The 22,046-nt window shown below is 43.8% G+C and overlaps 2 protein-coding genes across 2 annotated transcripts; one reads left to right on the plus strand and one right to left on the minus strand.

The window, feature by feature from the left end:
• The first annotated feature begins 5,627 nt into the window (after positions 1-5,627).
• LOC128731402 (lactoylglutathione lyase) lies at positions 5,628-7,183 on the plus strand. Its single transcript, XM_053824521.1, has 4 exons — positions 5,628-5,743; positions 5,950-6,060; positions 6,506-6,729; positions 6,824-7,183. Exons 2-4 carry the CDS (start codon positions 5,995-5,997, stop codon positions 7,065-7,067), a joined length of 534 nt encoding a protein of 177 aa, XP_053680496.1. The 5' UTR covers positions 5,628-5,743; positions 5,950-5,994; the 3' UTR covers positions 7,068-7,183.
• Positions 7,184-9,981: 2,798 nt separating this feature from the next.
• LOC128731469 (F-box only protein 25) lies at positions 9,982-18,924 on the minus strand. The gene is made up of 5 exons (XM_053824593.1): positions 18,821-18,924; positions 11,505-11,558; positions 10,992-11,415; positions 10,635-10,906; positions 9,982-10,567 (listed from the first exon to the last, which is right to left on the minus strand). Exons 1-5 carry the CDS (start codon positions 18,922-18,924, stop codon positions 10,357-10,359), a joined length of 1,065 nt encoding a protein of 354 aa, XP_053680568.1. The 3' UTR covers positions 9,982-10,356.
• Between the last annotated feature and the right edge of the window lie 3,122 nt (positions 18,925-22,046).

Here is a 22,046-nt window from a genome sequence, read left to right on the forward strand (position 1 = left end):
CCCGGCGTAGCTTTGACTTTGACTTTGGTAATACTTTAATTGCTCCCCGAACCGAGCCGGTATTGCGCTGCAACGCCACGCGCAAGCAAGAGCGAAGGGCTTAGTCATTCGCTCCGCGAACTTCCACCCTTTTGGGTGGCCTGAAGGGGGATATGCTGGGTACGCTGGGAGGTTTGTTGCGTGTTCGTTAGGACTAATTAATTCCGTTCCTTCGGCGACACACCGCTGGACTCCGGTCCCGGGGCACTCCGGTACCGAGTGTCAACCACGGATGGCAAATGGAAATTGAGAGCTGCCGCGGGTGAAAGTGAGACGAATTTGTTTAGCACCATCACCGTACAGGCGGGAGACTCTTCCGTTGGGGCTTTTCCCGTGAGCTGCCGCTTGTTTGATGTGTGGAAAGCCAGGAGAGTGAAGAAGAAGAGGCGAAAAAAAGCCCGACCCTCGGTATCGGCATCTATTAAAACTTCTCCGGTGCTCACGGGCGGGTGCAAATTAACATCCGAACTTCAATAACATTCCAGTAGTTCCGAGGTAACACCACACAGCTGACGGAAGAAGAAGCAGCGAAAAAAAAAGTACCCACCAAACACGCAATTGGCGTGACGCAGAACGGAAGGGCTTTTGATGGCGTAAAAATTAAATTTTCCCCGCTATCAATCACGGGTACAGGTGGAGGAAAAACCTGGTCGGTGAAGCATTTGTGGTGGCCAAACCGCGTGGCTCAAATTAGATCTGTCTTCGCTGGTGACGATGTGTGTCGGTGAACTTTCGGTCGCCCCTTCAGCGAACCCTAAGGCCCTTATCAGTGCACCTGGACAATCGCGATAGTGCATAATCAGCGCTATCTAGACGCAGTGGTTGGAATAGTTTCGGGTCTCACAATGCATTCATGCTCTTCGTAAAGCAACACTGACGACGACGCGGTTGGTCAATATTGCTCAACCGCCGGTGTCGTGTGGCGCTTTATATATATTTGTCGATGAATTAGATTCAGAACGATAAAGCAACCCATCGTGCCCGGCCAAGAGATGGCTTGAGAAATTAATTAAACCCTTCCATTACGTCAAATCGCGCCGCCCGAGGTTGTAGAAATGCCGCAATCTCAGTTCTTACAGCTGGGGCGCCGCGTGTCGGTTAATTATTTTTATCAACCATCAAACCGCCGCAGGAAACACGCGATGGGGGTGCGGAATATGCTGCCATCGATAACGGTAAAGTAGTAATGCGCCGATTCTTTATCCATGAATGGAACACCTGTTTTATCTTGGGGAAAATCCAGTGTCTGCTGCAACTTTCCGTCACATTAACATCGAAACATCCCGGTATATGTCGGTAGCTATCATGTGATTGACAAATAGTAGGCTGTGGTTTACTGGGAAGTCGCAGCAAGCGCACGTGTTAAATGCCTCTAAAAATATGAACGGATAAAGCGCATGACGCAATTTTTCCTGATAGCTCACATCGGTCATATCACGCCAGGTTGGGCTTTCCTAATCCAACGAATATTCGAACGAAAAATAACATACGTACAATTGCAAACAACCGAGTTAACACCTACAAACAATTTACCAGTGTGCATATTTCGGTTCGGTGAGCAGTCGATTGCAATTCCTCGCAAAAATTCCTCCCCAAACGACAACCGTGTTCCGGCTGTGGGTGACTCAGATGTTTCCTGTCCGGAAGAAGCGCTTCCGGATGGCACCAAAACGGGAAGCTTCTCCAAGAGCTCTTGACAATCGACACATCCGCTTAGACGTATCGTCAAATAGTCAGCAACACTCGACCGATCGTTTCCTGCGTTGTATTTTATGTAGCATTATATTCTTGACAAACGCATTATATGCATTTTATAACATTTTACTTGCTTCATTATTTTTTTCCTAGTTTACATTTATCCATTCTAATAAATCAATTTCGTTTTGGATATGAGCTAAGTTTTCAGTTTCAACTTATGTTCTAGAACTTATCTTCACTGTAATATTATTACAAATGCATCCAATCATCTGAGCTACCCTTGCCAGATCCGCTACAGTGTCGGAAGGGAATAAAAAGGATGCGGACTCGACACCTTCATCCGGCGGGTGCTTGTTATTTCGCAAACTTAATTGCCCGGGAAGAAAAGAATAGCTGAAGGAAGGATTCCGTATGGAGAAATGCAAAAAAAAACTGCATTCCAACGGTAGTTTAAACCTCTTGTTTGAATCCATTTTCTCGCTTCCTTTTTCGTTCTGGAGGCGCTAATGTTGCTTGTAGAATTGCTAATGTCAATAATCGATAGTAATATTAGCAAAAAACGGGAAAGAAAAAAGAGAGTGAGAGAGAACGATCGTGAAACCACCAAACATAAATGGGGTGAGCGCATAATGGATCGAAAAAATGGGCTATTTCCCCTGCCTTAAGGGTCTCCTTCCGATGCGTTGGGATCGTTTGTGCAGCGGTTGAAACGGTTGACAATTGGCACCGGACGAATGGATGAAGCGAGGCCACAGAATCCGATCCGATCGTACCAATTATACACCGTCGGGTTCCGTTTGGTTGCGGAAGATGCAAACGGGACGTTTTGGGAAGATCGAATATCGGATGCGGTGCAGACAGGGGTACCTTGGCACCAGATTAGGAATCGAGATAACATCTACGGACCGTTTTCCTGTGTAGAATCGACGCTTTCACCGAACCATGACGCCAAACGATGTCCAGCGTGGTCAGCGGTTTTGTTTGGTCCGTCTGTTGCCAACTCACAATCCGTAACAGGGATATCCATTTCCAGGAGTCAACCGGAAGCCCAAATCATCCCTTCGAGCCAACAAAAAAAGGAAGCATGCTGATGTTTGCGTGCGTACGAGTTCGCCATATTAAAACGCCATTTATTTTCGCCAAAAAACAAAGCCTCACTCCAGAACAGAAAGGTACGCCTTTTAATCACCCATCACTGGCGATGGACGAACAGGAGTACCTTCCGGTATCCTGCGCTTCTCACGTGGAGCTCGTGCTAATTGAAACCGCTGCCTCCGAAAACGGGCTCCATAAATCACCGGCGACCAGATCGAGTGCATTCCGAGTGCATGGATCGCGCTCCCTCGCCCCTGTTTGTTCTACTTTTACATCACGTTGATCCCGTGATGGCCTAAAAAAACGAGGTAGAGTAAAATACAGCACACACCGATATGGAAAGGGTGGCTCCCTACGGGTCGAGCGCGCGAGCGTGTGTGTTGCTTAAGGGCTCCCTCCCGGGCGAAAATTGGCCCTTCCACGATGTGCCCAGCCGGGACACGGGCAGGCTGGTTGGCAGGAAGAAGATAGTTAAACTGAACCGCTCGGGATGCCCTGGGAGAATGGGCAGCTGCTGCTGCTGGGGCTTAGTAAAAGCGTAGGGCGCTCGGGCTGACTGATAAGCGGAACCGAGATGGCGCTCGCGCCTGGGAAACCCAATGGGAGAGAAATGAAAAATGTCGTTGTTTTTTTCCTCCCCTTCTTTCGTTAATTTCATTTTTTATCGCCCTTGGGAGGCTTCATGTGAGTGTGGGCTTTTTTTTGTCTCCCTCCACTTTTTGGGGTATATTCTTCTTTTTCTTCTCGCTACAGCGTCCAGTGGATACCTGCGAGCACCGAATTGATTCCCCACTGACCTACATTCGATGGCTGGCCCCCGAAGGGCCTAGGGCGTCGTGTAGGGACACCTGACGAGGTGGTAGAAGTAGTTGGGTAGAGAAAAAAAAACCCTACGCGCACGAAATAATTTGTCCGCCCGTTCTTGGAAGCGAATCCTTTTTTTCCGCTATCCCAGCCATCGTAAGGGCGAAGGATTAAGCGAACTAAAAACGGCTGCACAGTTGAGCGTGGTCCTTGCTGGATTGCGCCAGTATCGGTGTACGTACGCTGGATGCATACCGATAACGGAAGGGAAATGTAATCAAGACATTAGAAGCTTATCCGACATCGGTCGGCAGAGCGTTGGATGTTAGATAAACAGTTAAAGCATTCGCTAAATTTCCCCAGCAAAGGAGCTTTATTTGCATACGATTAGTAGGCATCGAAAAAAAAACGTCATGATGACGCAATACCGTTGCATAGCTTTTATGACGCTCACGTTCGTACGAGTCAGTAATCAGTTCCATGCGGGATTAGCCGAATTTGGGAGGGCATTGTGACTTCACCCTCTCGACTGATGATTTTTTAGCCGCCCTCCAACGACACGTGGAGAGCGGGAAGTTAATGACGAAAGCATTCATTTGAACCTTTCACCAAAAACGTCATCGATCGGAGGGACCCGATCACAATCCCTTCGAATCCAACGTGACCCTGGAAATTCCGTTTCCCTTGTTGCGTTTTCTTCTCACCGGACAGCCGTTGTTTTGGAACAGGGATTGCGCTAGATGCGGTTCCGTTTTGTTTACAAATTTGGGCACTTTGTTTGGTATTTGTTGCATGCGATTTGATTAATGGCGGGCGTAATTTGTATTCTCGTGCGGAATTCGTTAGAATGCGCGCGTGTGGTGAAGCCCTTCGAGCCCTTCGAGCATACAGCCACGACGCCGGATCGAAGGAACAATAAGCACAGGGGGCTATTTTTTCGAACGGGCCTGCTTTTTGGCCTTTTCTGAGAAGTTCCGGAACCGAGCTTACCTTTTCCGCCACGACGGACGTGCGTGTCACAATGAGGTCGGGTCATGCTGGGATGTTGTGGCTAGCATGAGGCCATTCTGGGTCGTACATAGGGCTGGCTCGTCGCTTTATGTTGTTTCCGCGGTGATTGTAAATGATGCTGCGCCTTTTATTCCTTCGCATATCCACTCTTCGGCGGCCATGTGGCGTTCAAGTTGATTCTGCCGTTGTCCCGTTGGGTAAGCGTTGCGGTGATAAATTGATTTATAAATTATGGTATCAATTGTGAGCCAATCGAAGGTGCAAACAAACCAATGCGGGGCTATTTGAAGAGGATTGATTTTTTACTTCGTTTTGCGAAATAGGCGTAAATATGGAATGCTAATCAACGGGTGACAATTACCCGTGTCGTGTTCCATCCGGGTGAAATGAAAAATGAGCTTAAATAGTTAGGCATATCGCGAACTTATCTACCCCTAAAATTTACCCTTAACGCTTTTGTGTCATTAAGATACTTTATCGTGGCTCATCTGATATTTTTGCACGTATGATATGCATTAGGGAAAATGTTGTGTGTACATATGGTATATTATTGGTGAATTTAGTTCCAAATGTTATTCCGAAATGTTTTAAACGGCTCTGAGGAAATAGAATTCTGAATTCCTAGTGCAGTGTGCATATTTTGATCATCAATTTTTGATCATTCGGCTAAGTTTAGTGCATTAACACGTGTTTCAGCATAGTACCTCACCACGTGTAACATCAGTGTATCTTTCTTCCATGCTGCCATGCCTTTTCGTTCTAAGATGACGGCCAAAAAACAACGTTTATTGATGAAATCTGTTTTATTCATTTTATGTTTGATTAAGAAAATAATCAATTGGCTGATTTATTCACAGTTGATTTAAAAATTTATGTTTGAAATTTTGAACTAGTTCAAATTAAGCGTTTCAAACGCTTGAAACGCATACTATTGACATTTGCTGTGTCAAATTGCTTGTGGGTGTCGCACAATCGGTTGTGGCCGGGTTTACTCGGTGGTGTTTTATTATAGTTTTTAATGTTGAAAACCATTTGAAACATATCCGGCAAAGGTTTTGTAGTGTTATCGCCTTAGCTGAAATCCTTAAGTAAACAGGTAAGTAAACAAAGGTTCGTAAAATTAGTTTTTTGGCAGCGAAAATTACAACCTTCAAGATCAAGTTGTACCATCTAGAAAGATGAATAAATTAGTTTTAGTCCTAATTTGAATGAAGTATGTTTATTCTTCTACTTTTGCATATATTTCAATACTAGTGAACTTTGTTGAATTTACCGATCACCCATTATTTCATTTCGTTTCAGTTTGTTATCTGTGTGCCTTACGATTTTATTAAATTTTCTACCAAAATGGCTGAAGGTTTGACCGATAAGGAAGCGAAGGAGCTTCTAAAGCTGCCGGATGCCGAAACAAAGGTGAGACTATCAAACAAACGGTTTTAAATAGAATAAACAGATTCCCTGGATAACATATAAGAAAAATTATGCTTTCCAAACACATAGTTTTGTCTCCATTTTGACTAAGGAGTAGTTGCATCTATTTCCTCTTGTAAACAACACATGTTGTGCCGGCTCTTCCTCGTATTGTATAATGCTAATCTATTTTTATCTCAACGCGTCCGATAGATTGTTTATGGTGGTGCCCATTTTGTTGTCGATGTGTCCCAAAGCGCGAACGATGAAGTGCTTGCCCAATTTAACGTTTGCGTTGATAGAACGCTAATATTGATTGTATGAGGCCATTATCTTATCGCTTGCTAGCATGCATTCATGCAGGCCTTACAAAACAACTTTTAACGACGGTTTTAATAATTTCTTCTAATCATGCTGAGTGTTATGTTTTTTCTCCTATGTCTCACAGAACTTTCTTTTTCAACAAACGATGTACCGCATCAAGGATCCGCGAGCTTCGCTTCCGTTCTACAATGAGGTGCTTGGCATGAATTTGCTGTGCAAGCTGGACTTCCCGGAGGCGAAATTTTCACTCTACTTCATGGGATATGAGGACATCGGCAGCCAACCCACGGACCGCAAGGAGTGTATGCAATGGGCTATGAGCCGTAAAGCGACCCTTGAGCTTACTCAGTAAGTTTGGTCTTTAGGATCGATTTATTATTAAACTGAGCATATCACAAGCGCAGGATAATCAAATTGTTAATTGTTTTTTTTTCTGTTATAGTAACTGGGGCACTGAGAACGATTCCGAGTTCAAGTACCACAATGGCAACACCGACCCTCGTGGATACGGCCATATCGGAATTATGGTACCCGACGTTAAGAAAGCGTGTGAACGGTTCGATCGACTGGGTGTGGAGTACGTAAAGCGCCCGGACGAAGGCCGCATGAAAGGATTGGCCTTTATCAAGGATCCGGACGGTTATTGGATTGAGATTTTCAACGCGTCCACAGTGGCTGCCCATTAATTTCGCTTGCATTGATAGCAAAGATGGTAAGGTAGCTCTCTGACGCTACCGGAAGTTGTATTTTAAATAAAACGGGATATTCAATACGGTGTAACCATGGTAAATGCTGTTCAAATGATATTGTTATTGTTATTTATTTAAGGACGGCCTGGTCGTACTTAGATTTGTATAATTATTTGTGAGCTGAAAGGCATTTCCTCCCAACAGCAGCTGAGAGCCTTATCCCGGGCTTACTCGGTTAATGTTCAAATAATAAAAAAACATTCTTTTGTTTAACGAAATCATTGGTCTGTCTTCGTTGTTTGTTGCGTTGCATATTACAAACATGTTCATGAAGAGCGAATTTACAACGGCGCGGCAACTCAAAAAGGGATAAAAAATGAAAATTAAAACTTGTCCGGCATTTCGGTCTAAACGAGCCATTTTTCACATAAGTAACAGGAGAGCATACTAGCTAGGAGTCGCAAAATGCGCCACAAAAATATTTTCCAAAATTCAAAATCGGTGCCGCTGTACAAAATATTCATTTGTTTTCTCATAGATGGCGCTAACAAAAAATTTCCAACGGTTGAAATATTTCAAACAAATTAAGCGTTTATTTCATGGAATATTTCAAACATTGCAATTAGCGCCATCTATGAGTCAGTTTTTAAAACTTTTCTGTTATACGAAAAAAAATATTCGATTCTGTTATACCGTTTATTTTTCGTGCGCAACAGGTACCAGTTGTTACCTCCTAGATAGTATGTTCTCCTGTTACTTTTGTGACAAAATTTCTCTTCATCGACCGACAAATGTGCAAACAGTTTTTTCTCTCCTTTATTTTATTTTTACCACTTTGTACGCCGTTGGGTATTCGCTTTCAATGAGCGTATTCTTTGCGAAAACATGTGTTTGCGATATCGTTTTTCTTCAATTTTCTTAAATAATTCTTTCGATTCCTGTTCATCCACTAAATTCAATAAACTTTTGGATATGCATAATTGAGTAAAACACGTTAATTATAATATCGTTGGTAGTGGTATTTATTTAAAACGTTCACTTGCCTGTAGTGATATTTTGTAATGATTTAAATATATTACTTTCTGCGGCTCTTTCCGCTCATGATTGAAGCAAAACCTCCTCTCTCTGCTATCTCTGCTACAATAGCGCTAATGTTAATCATATTGCCCTGAAAAAACCATCTCGTTACGTTCAGGATTACTACGGAACTGCTGCTGCTGTTTGTTTCGCGTGTCCGATAGTGTCGTAGCACGATAAAAAACAAACGAAAAAATTGGAATCTATCATTCCGACGCCGAATCACAAACGCGAGCCAGCGGAACTTCTAACTTTGAATCGTGATAAAGCGAGCCGTAACCGCCAATAGGACAGCGGGGAACAGCGAATGAAGCAAAAACGGGAACGGGTGGAGTGTTTAAAATAATCCCTACCAATCCCGTCAATTAAAACTACGATGAAATCATCAACTTGTTCCATGTATTCCGTAGAACGCTACTTATTCTACGATATGACGACACCAAGAGACGGATAGGATGTTCGTCCCGTGATGGAGTGGTTACAAAAACCACAATATTCTCGCTTAGTATCGAAAGAATAGAGTGTAGAGAAAAATACGAGCAGTTGACGATGCACAACAAAGACTTAACATAAGTGATACCAATTGCTGCATGCATATGACGGGTGTTTCTTAGGCTACCGTATCCTTTATCTACTGGCTACGGTTTCCCCTAATATCCTGTCCGGCTGCAGCACGATTGAAGTTGTTAAAACATGTCGAAAAACGATGGAAAAATCGGCCAATACGTTTAATACAATACTTCACGCGTCCTATAATTATGCTTTCTCTTGTAACGTGGAGTTCCTTTCACCTTCCATTCTTTTGCGATGCATTTGCCCCGCTACTTTTCAACCATTTTTTTCGTATCACATAGTTTCTACTTGTTTCTAGCTCATCGTTCCAAGTTTAATTCTTCATATCTGGTACGCCCTCAAACTGTCCGCGCCAAAGTTACGAACCAGTTCTTCTCTATCATGCGTCTATTTTCCGTCGAATCTTTCGCCGATTTTACCTAATACAATCGGATCAAGAACGCGTACGTACGAAACCCTAGTACGACCATTGGAACACGCACAGAACAACGGAACTTTACGCTTATCACAATTACACAATATGAACATGAACATAGCTGTATATTTTTGTTTGATTGCAAATTGCAGAAAAAAAAACGCTAAGTGTATTAACGCTTCCAGTAGACGATAAAAGTAATAACATGCTATAGAAAATGGTAGTATATGATAGTTCTGAAAAATTTCGATACGGAAGAGAGAAAAATCCTACTCAAAACTCCTGCACGCAACGTATTGTCCAAATCGATTGAACTAGACTCGATACAACGTACAACTATACACGGAACAATGATGGACTTGCTTCATCCTTTTCTCCAGTATTCAGTATCCAGTAGCCACTAGATAGCGATGTTCTGTAAATATATATTCGTGTACTACCTTAGTCGCTTGTGTAATCGACACACTAACGGTTAAATATTAATTATTTGAATATCTGTTTTGATCGATAAAACGTATCGGGCGCATCGTTTCAAAATATCTCTCTGTAGTTTCGTACGAATATATAGTTGTTTTTGTTCTCCTGTTGTTTTACTGCGATCCCACTCCCGTGTCCATCGTAACAGTGCCACTGTGGGGGTCGGTCATGTTCGGCTTTTGTATCTCACTTGTTTTCGTTTTGCTCAGTCCTAGTTCAATGTCGAATCTCCATGGATTGGTATTTTGTAGCTTAGTAATATGCACCATATTTAACTAAATGACAGTGTTTGCAAGCAGTACCTCACCGTTCTCTAACATCCGTAACAAATTCCGATCCAAAAATCCACACTGAACACAGATAATTACGTAATGCTTTCATTATTGGTTCGCTGTATAGTAAAATATATGTATAAAATTTATAGTTAGGGAAGAGGCTGCGGTCTCCATGATCTGTGTTTATCCTTCACATGTTTAGTGATAGAACTGTAATAGTATTTCGAACATTGCTCGCCTTTCGAGCCTTTCGGTTTTATCAGTTGGGCTAATTTCTGCTTGACACAACTCAGAATATTTAGTTCACTTAAATTCTGTCATAGGAATTCAAACCTGCTCTCCCTGCTTCAACTGTACCAATGATTTAGCAGTAAAACTTCAATATTTAAGCAATGAAATCAGCCTCAACTTCTTCCTAAAAAAAGGGAGCCCCCACGCAGACCTCGACCTCGGCCACCACTTCATCATCTTACAACGAAAAGTACTGCAAAAACTTTGCCGGCGGAACTGGCTGCGTTTCGTTGTTGTTACTGTTCCCGGCCTCCAGCACGCGCTGACGAAAATCCGGACACTGATCGACGATGCAAGGATGCCCTTCCGAGGGCCAGAACAGGCAGCGGCAAAGCCGACAGAAGGCCAAAACTTCGGCGTACTGGAGATCCTCTGGCACTCCGTACGTTCTGGAAAAAGCAGACCGGAAAGTTTAAATTGCGCCAACCGATCCGTGGTGGGTGTGGTGATATGTACTTTCTCAAGGCGTGGTAAATCGCTTGCCAGTTTAGATGGCGCTCCTTCGTATCCTGCAGACACATCTTCTCTAATATCACATCGATTTGCTGCTTGGTAAAGTGGAAATGCGACAGCTTGCGCCACACGCGCTGTTCCGAGATCAATGCTGCCATTAGCGACCAGGCCGACGCGGAAGCTTCCAAGTCCTTGTAATCGGTTAATCTTAGTATAATTTCTCGCACGCACTCTTCGGGCAGTTCGTGTAGTTTTGGACGAATATTTGGACCGGGCTGCGAACGAAAGGAAGTGAAGCAGAATTTAAAATGGATTGTGATGCAGCCAAGTAGCGCTCGGAAAAGAACAGCCTCTCATCACCTGCTTAATTTCAATCTGACTAGCTATGTCCTGAATACGCTGGATGGTTTGCACGTGCTCGGCCCACAGGCTCTGGCTGCCCAGTGGTTTTCCCCAACACTTCTGGTTCTCCTGGTTCAGCAGGGCTCCAAGTTGCAGCACCAGCCCACGAAGAACGTTGATGTTTTGCTGCGAAACGCTCACCTGAGTGGCGACATCCTCCAGCATCTGCAACAGTTGTCGCTGAGCACCACCGGGCAGGCTTGTGATGCCTTTCCCGGAAACGAGCAAACGGAGCAAACTGCACACGTAATTAAACCGGCGGCCATCGCGTACCGAACTACGAAAATCCAGCCTGCGGACAGCCTCACCAAGCCCATTGAAGCCAGCTATTTCGCGGGTGCACTTGAGCGTAATGTGACAGTGGGGAGGTACTTCGTTGTCACTGCACCAAATAAAGCAAACGATTGAGAAGATCTATCCTGGAAACATTCACTCAAAACGCTCTCTCTCTCTCTCGATCACTCTACTCACCTGTTTTCATTTTCGATTTCCGAGTCACTGCCGCCGCTACACTCCGAGTTGCAGCTAGAATCAAGAAGAAAAAAAACATAATATCAGATGCAATTCAAAACACAAAAGCACTTAAGAAAAAATTGTACTGGCTTCTGATAAGCAAAAGAACACACAACTGCTGTTAGTGTGTCGACGTTGGACCTTAGAACTGAGCGCCAATGTTGCACATCCTATCTTAATTGGTCGTTTTTTTTTTGTTTCTCTCGAAAGAAAGGTTGCTAATGGACACCCGCAAACAATTAGCATTAAACAAATTGCATCAGAAAGTAGAATCGTACGCTTCACTTCACATTGCGAATAGAACAACAACCCCACACGCGTTCGTGCGGTTGAATGAACGCCCAGTTGGCCCACAACGCCACCACGTGCATTGGGGGGTTGGTTGGAAACCTCCAGAAAACTACCCTCGGATGCCACAGAATGCAGTTCCTTCGCACTCGCAAATCATCGTTGCGTGACGGAGGCACATCGATTTAACACGCCGGTCATGCACATCCACGGGGGATGCAACACCGGATTTCTCTTTCTCTCTCTCCGGGGTTTGGTCTATCATTTCGTTTGATGTTCGTACGTACCCCTGTCGTGGGTGCTATCACAATTTTCCAATCCTCCCTTATCGCAACCGTGTACGTCGTCGTCATGAATCTAAGAGAAATGATAACTTGCTTGCTTGCATTCCTCCTTTGGCAGTGGAAAAACGTTTCATCAGTTCAATGAGTCGACGAATCGATAGCAGCCTAGGGAATATCTCAGAGTTTGGTGCAAATTACGGCCCAGCTGATCGACGCAATATTGAAATGGAAATTAAATGCCTACTGGCCGCTCGTCGATTCGTTTCCCATCCGTTTTCTGTCTGCTCTTTTGCCGGGGAATAACATTAAGTGCGCTGTTAACGCAACAGCACCAGACCCAGAGCGCCATTGCTTTGAGTGGTCAAAGATGTGCAAAAATACCATAAATTAAAGATAAAATGGTCATGATTGAATGCTCATGTTTCGCAACGCATTACGGTAACTCAAAGAATATACTGGCCATTTAACGGAGTAAAAGAACTGCACAGATATAAACACACCAGCGGATGGGTTTCAAGAAAATCGACCAACGAAGAAATGAACAAAACTATTAAATGCCCGCCCGTCCAGAAAAATGATTGAAAGAAACGCCGAACAGCTTCCAACCTCTGAAAACACTCGCTGCTGCCCTCGTTGGTGGAGTTGTTTGGACTGCAACGATCTTACGCAGCTTTTCTCGCTTCCTGAAATCACCTCACATCCGCTGCTTAACGACACAGTGTAGCGCAATTTTCCTCATCTTTCACGGCAGCGGCACAAAACAACCCGAGTAAAAGCCTGCAAAAATCGCTCATCGCTCATCCTCTATGATGTCACGCCATGCCGTGAAAAGTGAAACCGTAAGCCGCCGTGCAGGCCAATTAAGTCCATCCAAAAGAAAGTAATAACAGCACGCCCCCGGTGGTGGGGGTATAATTTGTTTTCCGTTTTTCCCTCCCAAACATCACCGTGCTTATATCAGCCGTGAAAACGCAAAGTGTAGCGAACTCACGGCAATGGCGATCGCGGCGTCGATCTTACAACCGGATAAAAGTAAAAGCGTATCCGAAATGAGCATAGATTCGGGGTCGATAAAGTGCGAAGCCGAAAAGGGTATTTAACGCTAACAGAAAAAATACATGCACCGCCAGCGAGACGTCGGAGGCGTAATAACGATTCCATTTCATTTGAATAAACTCCCCCAGCAGCGCTAATGGATATCGAAATTTGCCGCTCATGCAACTGGAAACAACGCGTTTGTACTAAATTCCTGCAAAAAGTTACGCGCTTCTAATGGAACACACCCTGACGAACACTCACGGTCGACACTGCAAACAGTTACGTCGCAGCGAAGGGTTTGACCTACATCTGACTCTGACCCATTTCCGGATTCAGCGAATTTCCTACTAAGAATCGGGCAACGGTCCGATCTGCTGTCGTAAATGGAGAGGCGCACTGCCAACAGAGCTTGCTATCAGTGCTGAATTTCACAAAGCATTGCATACTACGAGAGGAAAAACTGCAGGAGAATTTGGAGAAAGTTTAGCCCTTCGCAAAGGGGTTTTGCTCTCACGGAAGAGCACAGTTTGGGGTTCCGTGTGAGTGACCTTGACCTCGGTTAGCGCTGCATAAAGGAGAACACGTGTCTTAGTACATTTTTCTTCCATACTCTGGCTGTCTACTTTGTCCGCTCTAGAACTGGAAGTCCCAACGACTGGGAGAGTGTATCGTGATTAATCCATGAATACAAGGTGCACTTTTCCTTATCATTCGACGTGGAAATGTGAATTTTACCGACCCGCCAGCAGACATGTCCTAATCGTATCTCCCAGCTTCACCTTTGAATGTTGTGCGCATCTGCGCTTACTTCACGATATCAAAGCGCTTATGATCGAACTGGCGGTGAATTTCCTCCCAGAATCACGTACGAAGACCCGAGAAGGTTATATAGTGCCTGACTAGAGCAAGGTTCTTCACAAACGCCCTCTGGTAGCATACGGTAACCAAGCGAATTTGAACCACACTAAAGTTAGACAGCAGAAATGGCGAAGTGCACCGCCATCGGTGTTTTGCTCGTCATGTTGTACCTGCTGCAACGTGTCGCTAGTGTGGCGGGTGAAATGGATGAAGGTACATCAACTACGGAGACAGTGACATCAGATTCTACCGCATCAACTTCTGTGAGCAACACTTCCACAACCCTTAGTGAAAGTGAGTTTAGTGACGTTACTTTGAAATACGAAAACCAGCATGATATGGCAACTCCAAGTGATTCTATTTCGAATGGCTCGGAACAACCTACTGTTGATCCGGAAGGTCCAATAACCCAACTAGGAGGTGAGCAAGACGAGAATGGCATGGTGACACAAAATTCAACAGTGCAAGAAACGACAGGCGATCCAATGAACGAAACTACGGTTGAATCAACGGCTGATCCTCCTCGTGATACGACTGTAGAAAACCCAACCGCCAAAGCAGCAGTGAATGAGAGCGGCATGAACGAAGATTACAACACACAGCAAACGAAAGCTCCCATAGCGTCGGAAAATGATACTGCTTCAGGAAATGTTGATAGTATCGAGTCATTTTTTAGACAATATCCTGAAATCAACAACGACGAAACGCTAGCACCTTCGCTAGACTCACAAGATTATGGCGAAAAAGGCAGCAGTTTCATTGAGCTATTAGCAGACGACATGTATATGCCTAGTTCGCAAGGTGTTGCCAATGAGACCGGTACAAATAATGAAAATGAAACAACTGGTTCCGAAAATGATGAGACATCAGATTATCAGCCAGAAAACGGTGCATCCAGTGCAACAGAAAATCCTGTTCCAGAGGCAGAGAATAACGAAACAAATTCGGTCTCCACTACGACCGTTGAGTCAACATGGAATATTAGTGGTAAACTTCATGGCTTTAATTTCTCTTTACATTCGCTTCAAACGGCGTTTGGTGCAGAAAATAATAAATACAATGATAGTACTGTGAAAAATACCTATGACGTCTTTAATGCAACGGAGGAAGCGACGTCACCAACAAGCACTCCAGACTATGACAAGGAAAGTCCGATGGTGACACAATCGGCATCGTCAACTGTTCAACCAAAAACTTACGGCACATTTATGGAAACATCTTCCACTACCACAGCTCAAACGAATGAGGATGGCGAGGAGAGCGTAATGTTAAACGATAAGTATCTGGAGAATGATTCGCTGGCAAGTCAAACAACAACTACTCCTGGGGAAAACATTTCTCCCACTAGCTCAGGACAGCTGGGTAACGGAAATACACCAGTGCCAAATAATACAACCGGCACAGAAGAGGTTGAGACATTAGGCAATAGTTCCAGTAGTAACTCATCACAAATTCAACCATTAAAAAACACCTCTCAATGCGATGGTCGATGCCAAGAAATCAATTATGATGCTCAAGGGGAAGAGGACACAATAAGCCAAACAGTTCCAGATGGCCAGAATGCTCAATCACAGTCTCAAAATGAAACGGTTCAGATGGCAGTTGAAAGTAATCCTGATTCAAAATATAACGATGAAGACTCACCATCGAGACTGGATACAGCGAATGGGGAAATGCATATTGAACTTTTAGCTGATGATTACGAAATCAGTGAAGGAGACAACTTTACACCTAACCCTGGTATGCAAGGACTGTCCACCCAAACTACTCACTACACATCGCAAATATCAAATGGAGAAAATTATGCTGATTCTCAAACCCCATATTCCGACCCAAAAGAACAGGTAACAGAAAGAGATGAATTTACAGCAACACAAAATTCACAGGATTCTAATCAGAGGATTATAAAAACGATGCATCTGCTTTCGAACGAAGCTATAGAAATTCGAATAATGCCCAATCCAGTTCATGCAAAGCTCAAACCAACCCCCATGCAGCAGCAAGGAGGTTCTGAGCAAAAGGCAAGCATGCATCCTTTGGAGGAGGAAAACTCCTATGGCTATCCACAAAGGAAAGAAATGCAAGACAAGACGGATAAGGACGAGAATTATACAGAACGCGAAGAAGATTATTCTTACGAAGAGGCGAATACGGTACACACCACCTTTCAGCCATATACTGAGTCAGAGAGGTTCACTAGCAACTATAACCCTACTACAGCAAGATGTCCATTTTCAGTGAAAACAGCTGCTAGCAGAGCAGCTTACGAAGGCGAACAATCGAGTGCAAATGAAAGACCTGTGGAGTATGGCCACGAGGAACCATACTACTACGGGATGGATCCATTCTGCCTCACGAGACATCACGTTCTGATCCCGGTGATTCCCATCATGCTGTCCCAGTGGTGTTTTGCTCCTAATACACCCGACTTTATGTGTCCTCGGTTCGATCTGGGCTTCCACATTGTGTTCGGACACGAGACGAACCGTAACATGTACTATCGCTGCGTATACGGGCAAGCAGTCCTGTTACAATGTCCCAACTTGCATCACTGGGATGATGAGAAAAAAATGTGCACACTTGTGACAGATTTTGGCCAGCATCAACCCTACGGACATCCTCCTGGGCAACAGTTGTACCATGAAGCGACACATCATCACTGTCAGCATTGTCGCCGGAACTTCCTGATCCCACAGGATGTTGATCCTGAAGCGCAATGCTCGGATCGTATGCTGCTCGCTTGCAACACCGATGGTACGCTGTCGGTGTACGAATGTCCTGGATTCTTCTTCTACGATCGACGAATTCAACTACGCTGGTATCCTCACCTGGAACGGTGCGATTATCCTGCGGATGATGATGGACCCTGGAGGCGCTGATTGTGTGTCGTTTTAAGACGAATTTAATCAATCTTTCTTAGTTGCAGAGTAAAAATATACCATGCAAATCATAATAAAGCCCACATGCAATAAATGCACTGCAAAAATTTCATTCCCACAGAAATATCATTGACAGTGAATTCATCATAATTTAGTAATATCTTCGAAAAATGTTAAAAATAGTATCATAATTTTAAAGAATTGTGTTAAATGTGAAACTGTTTTAGTTTCAAAAATTATTTTTCTCAAGATCACTTGATCGGTTCATCATTTGCTCCCGTATGTAAACGCTTTTGATTTGATTTTGCAAAACTAGCACCGGGGTTGAAGCAATAACACCGTTTCATTATTTTCCAATCCGCTAAAGCCGCCCAACTCACCGCAGACTACACAATATGCTTTATTGTGCTCGCCCCCCTATTTTCGCTGGCCAATTGTTGGCGGTCGATTGTTTGCATAACAGTGCCATCAAAAAACGCCACCAGACGGCGACAGAGCGTGCTCGATGGTTTGCGAAACGCCGTACAAGTATTCGGACCAAATTGGTCCCCAACACTGGCCGATGTGGGCAGTGGCGTGTGCGATGGGGATGAATCCGACAAATCAAAGTACGCCTCAGGGTGGTGATGGTCGCGCAAGCATACAAATTACCCGACAAATATTGCACACACGCGTCGGAAATGCCTTCGGAAATAAAAACAAACAAACGGCAGATGCAAAAAACTGCAGAAGCGCATCCCTGACAAGATGCCCATGATTCGAGACTTGAACGACTCCCTTCCTAAAGGGCTCGTACGGCAATCGATCGTTCGAGGGGGCTTGCTCGTTTTTTTTCTGTTTTTCTCGCTCCATTGCATTTCCTCTCTGAATCATCGCGACCAGCTGAACGAACGGTTTGTTTACTTTTACGTTGCGTTTACGCTAAGGGCACAGGCTCTCTCTCTCTCTATTTTCTCTCTATAACTGAGTTCAAAACTAGCGAGAAAAGCTGAGCGAAAACCTGCATTTCTCGTTCATTAAACTCAGCTGACTGTCTGTTGGGGCATCGTCGTCATCGTCGACCTTTGGGACGGTTTCGTTGTTTTGATGTTAATGCGAAACTCATAAAAACACCATAACAGCGTAAGAGGAAGAGAGAAAACATAGCAGGAGAGAGAAACATTTCTGAGCAAACCCATAGCAAATCCACACAAGTAGATTTCAATCGCCTACATTTTGTGAGTTTTATGCAACATTGCTGATATAGTTCAAAAGCTACCAATATGCTTGTTTCAGCATAAAAGTGGGCTCGTTATCCGGTCTATTGTGAAGTAAATCGAACAACACACAAACAAAACATAAAGGGTTGATAACAAATGCAATATGGTTCCAGCATTCGCCATAAGTGAATCCTACAAACAGCGATACATAGTGAAAACCAACCCCTGTTTGGTCGCGATTCGAATAATGAAGCATTTCGCAGCATACAATCATCATTGCATCACTGCAATAAATGAATGTTAGCAATATATTGGCTATCAACCACACTTTAAGCATGGCGCTTTTTTTTCCTCTTTTTTCTCCCACTCGGTGAGTCATTAAACTTAATTGGATTACGACCTACCGACTGATTATGACGGCAGACGCGCATTTAAACCTGCCATAGCGTCCCGTTTACCGTTCAGGAACCAACATTTATTGCCTGCATGGCCTTGATTCGTTTGTTAGTCTTAGCTTTGAACCGAATGAGTTAGTAATACATCTCAAAATACATGACTAAAACACGTTAATTGTATATTGTAAGATAATAAGTCACTCAAAAAATATTAAACAAAAATTTTGAGCCGCATAACCTGCTGTTTTGTACATTACTAAGAATTAAACAATAAACACCCCCAGCTATGTGAATATTATGTAACAAAAGAGACATCAGAGTACTTTTACTTACCTTTTAAGCTTGACACAATCCATCACCTTCTTCTTTTCCCAGCCTTCCTGGGTTTTCACCCAGAAATCTCCCGGCGAACGCCAATCCTTCGAAATGAACGGCATTTTCGTTGGCTTTCAAAGCTCGTGCTGATGCTGAGATGCTTTTTTAGGCACGACTGCAAACACTCCCGACAATATGTCACTAAGTTCGTGCGGTGGAAAATTCGGCGCCGTTTCACTGAATGCGTTCACTTTTTAGTTCCTTTTTTGTTGCCTTGCCTTCGCCTTCCTTGGTTGCTGGGTGTAAGGACACTGGGCGTCGTCACAACCTATTCCGTGATGGGGATGCTGCAGCCGATGCACTTTCTCTATGCAACATGTACAAGCGCTCGATGGACACACTTTTCACACAGTGCACACTTCACGCGAAACGGACTGCAACTTCTTGTGCTGAAATCGCAATTTGCAACGGTTTCACTGCGGATAATCACTTCTTCCTGGACCGGGGGGCAAGGCGACCTCTGCGGGCAACTAGCAGCGGAAAAAGCGAACTCGTCAATAGCGCCACACACGAGCACTGAGATTAGCTTTCGCTTTTCGCCTTTTGCCGTGTTTTCCTGCGTTTTTTATTGTGGCTTCGTTTGAATGTGAGCGTGGACCTGTTCGATGCATATGCTGCTGAAGGTTTTATTTATTGCCAACTAATGCCTCCCAGCTGGATTGCCCTTTCCGCAAATGCAAACCCAAAGGGACAAGCGGCACTCTTTTTCCCTCAAAGCTTCTGCGGTGTATAACCAGCAAGAACCAATTGGAATCTGTCGAAAGAAGAACTATAATTAGAAAAAGAAGAAAAAACTGGGGTATTCATGGTAGATAAAAAAACTGAAAAAAGAATCCGCTTCGAACGTCGGTAAAGCGTTCCTGAACGACTTAAAAAACACACTAACTGCTCAAATGTCAGCCGATGACTTTTAGTCGAAACGATGTGGTACTATTCTCGGTACCGCTTTTTCTTTGCTAATCCAGCTTATATTTCCTTTTTCTCCCCTTGCACCTTTGCTGCATTTGAATTAGCACTTCTTGCTCTCGCACAGCCTACTTTTTCAAGTATCGCCTGCTTTACAGGCGTGTTTCTTAAGGTTCTATTTTGGAGCCACGAGACGCCGTTGCAGCTTCGCTGTTCCCCTCAATTTGCGTCGTACTAATCCCGATCCACGCCGGAGGAGGACTCAGTTTTCCCTTAGCGCATCCCGCCGTGCTATTCTTGGCATTTCGTGCATGTCGTAAATGCAGCTTCGAGTGCGCTTTATATTTGCCTTCCGATGCAGCGCATGTTCTATGAGCGCATATAGAGCAAACGAAGAAAAAAAAACTATACGTAATGATCAACACATAGTGCGTGGCGCAGGGAGAAGAACGCACTCGGCACGTGCACAGCTGTAGGGTGCATGTAACGCATGAGAGGCGAATGGACAAGCGTGTGTGCGCGAGTGCCAAAACCCGTCACTGGACGGGCATAAATGCTATGACCTAGCGGCGGTTCTTTGTTTTGCGTTTTTTTACCTGTATTTTCTCGCGAATACTCGCCGAATCATTTTTTATACAAGAAAGCCTAGTGCATTCAACGAACCTATCGTCTGTTGAAGATACAGCAATTTATAAGGCTTTGAAAACATTAAAACATTAACCTCTCGTTGTACTTCCGCAGGTAAATGCACTCGAGGTCTATACACTGCCAGCACGATCTTTGGCCCGTCGGAGTCACCGACGATACAGGGTAGAAATAATACAATAAATCATACACAATAGCACAACACCTTACGAAACTGCCGTTTCCGACGAAAGCAGCTTTTCATGTAATACAAGTACGAACCAAATATAATTTGCGTCTCCGTTTCGATCGGTTCCGATGCCATGCTTTTTTTGCTGTTATTGTCCCGCTCAATCTTTTCCGTCACACTGCTATTGTATTGGTGGGGTAAGAGGAATTGAACGAGACAAAATTGCGAGGTGGTCTAGCTTTTGCAAATTAGAAAAAACACCCATTCGACGCTACTTTATGAACACTTTTTTATGCACAGGCACTCGTGGTTGATGTTCCACGGTATTATACGTACTCAAACTTCCAGGAAATGCTTACCGAAACGTTATTTGAAGAAGTTTCGCGGACGGTCCAGACGGCGCACATTCACTTCCAACACACTCCGACCCAATAGCGTTCGTTGTTCTCGGGGGTGCTGCCCTGTACTGGAGCTGTTGCTGTCTTCTGAGTAAATCGTGGTTTTGTTGGCTCTCTTCAGCTCCCCCAATTGCCATGCATCCCGCTCTTTGGTCGTTCGTGCTCTCCGTCTCATTCGTCCGCTTGGTGTAACTGTAATGTATCGTCAAATCATGAAGCATCTTACCAAGCCATTTGCTTTTGTATACGAAATCAGTTTTCTTCATGCGTTTTTCAGCTATATAATATTAAAATAATATAAAAATATATGCCAAGAAACAGCGTAAGCCTAGCAACATTAGTTACACAATTTGAATCCTCCAGAAAAGAGAAAGAAGTATAATATACTTCACCAGAAACAAAGAGAGAATGAAGGAGCTCTTATATTATGCGAGAGAGATCTGTTTTCAGGTGAACGGAATATTTGTTGGAACGGAAACAAACAGGAGCTTGAAGAAAATCGTACAACTTATGTTATGTTTCAACTTAATGTTATGTTTTACAAAAATCTGAATAAAATCTGAGGTAACTATGAACAGAAAGTATGTGGGTGATTAGGATCATTCGGAGCAAAAGTTGGCGTTTTTTTTCTTTAGTAGCAACGTTTCCGTAACAAAACAGAAAACAAAACAAAATCAGCTGTGTCGAAACATGTGTGTGCAAGCAAACGCTACCATTCTCTTTGTTTGCTCCTTACGCTCATTTCTCTCTCTCTTTACTTCTCTCTTTTGATTGGTATAACAGTTTCATATGCTGGCTGTTTGTCATTTTTTAAAATATACGTGCATACGATCGCACGGATGACAGGGCATCTACCGAATATTTCTCTAATTAGACACAATAAATCACTTTACATTTAAATTATTTTTTCAATTGTTGATCGAAGAGTACATTGCAAAATTTCCTCATTAATTTGTTGTACTTTTGATTTTTTTGTGTTTATTCCTTCATGATTATATCATCACATCGTGTTTATCAAATGTCAAAAATATTCGATCCAATGGAATTGTGATTTTGCGTTGTGAAA

The sequence above is a fragment of the Anopheles nili genome, chromosome 2 (assembly GCF_943737925.1).
Source record: "Anopheles nili chromosome 2, idAnoNiliSN_F5_01, whole genome shotgun sequence".
NCBI lineage: Eukaryota > Metazoa > Arthropoda > Insecta > Diptera > Culicidae > Anopheles > Anopheles nili.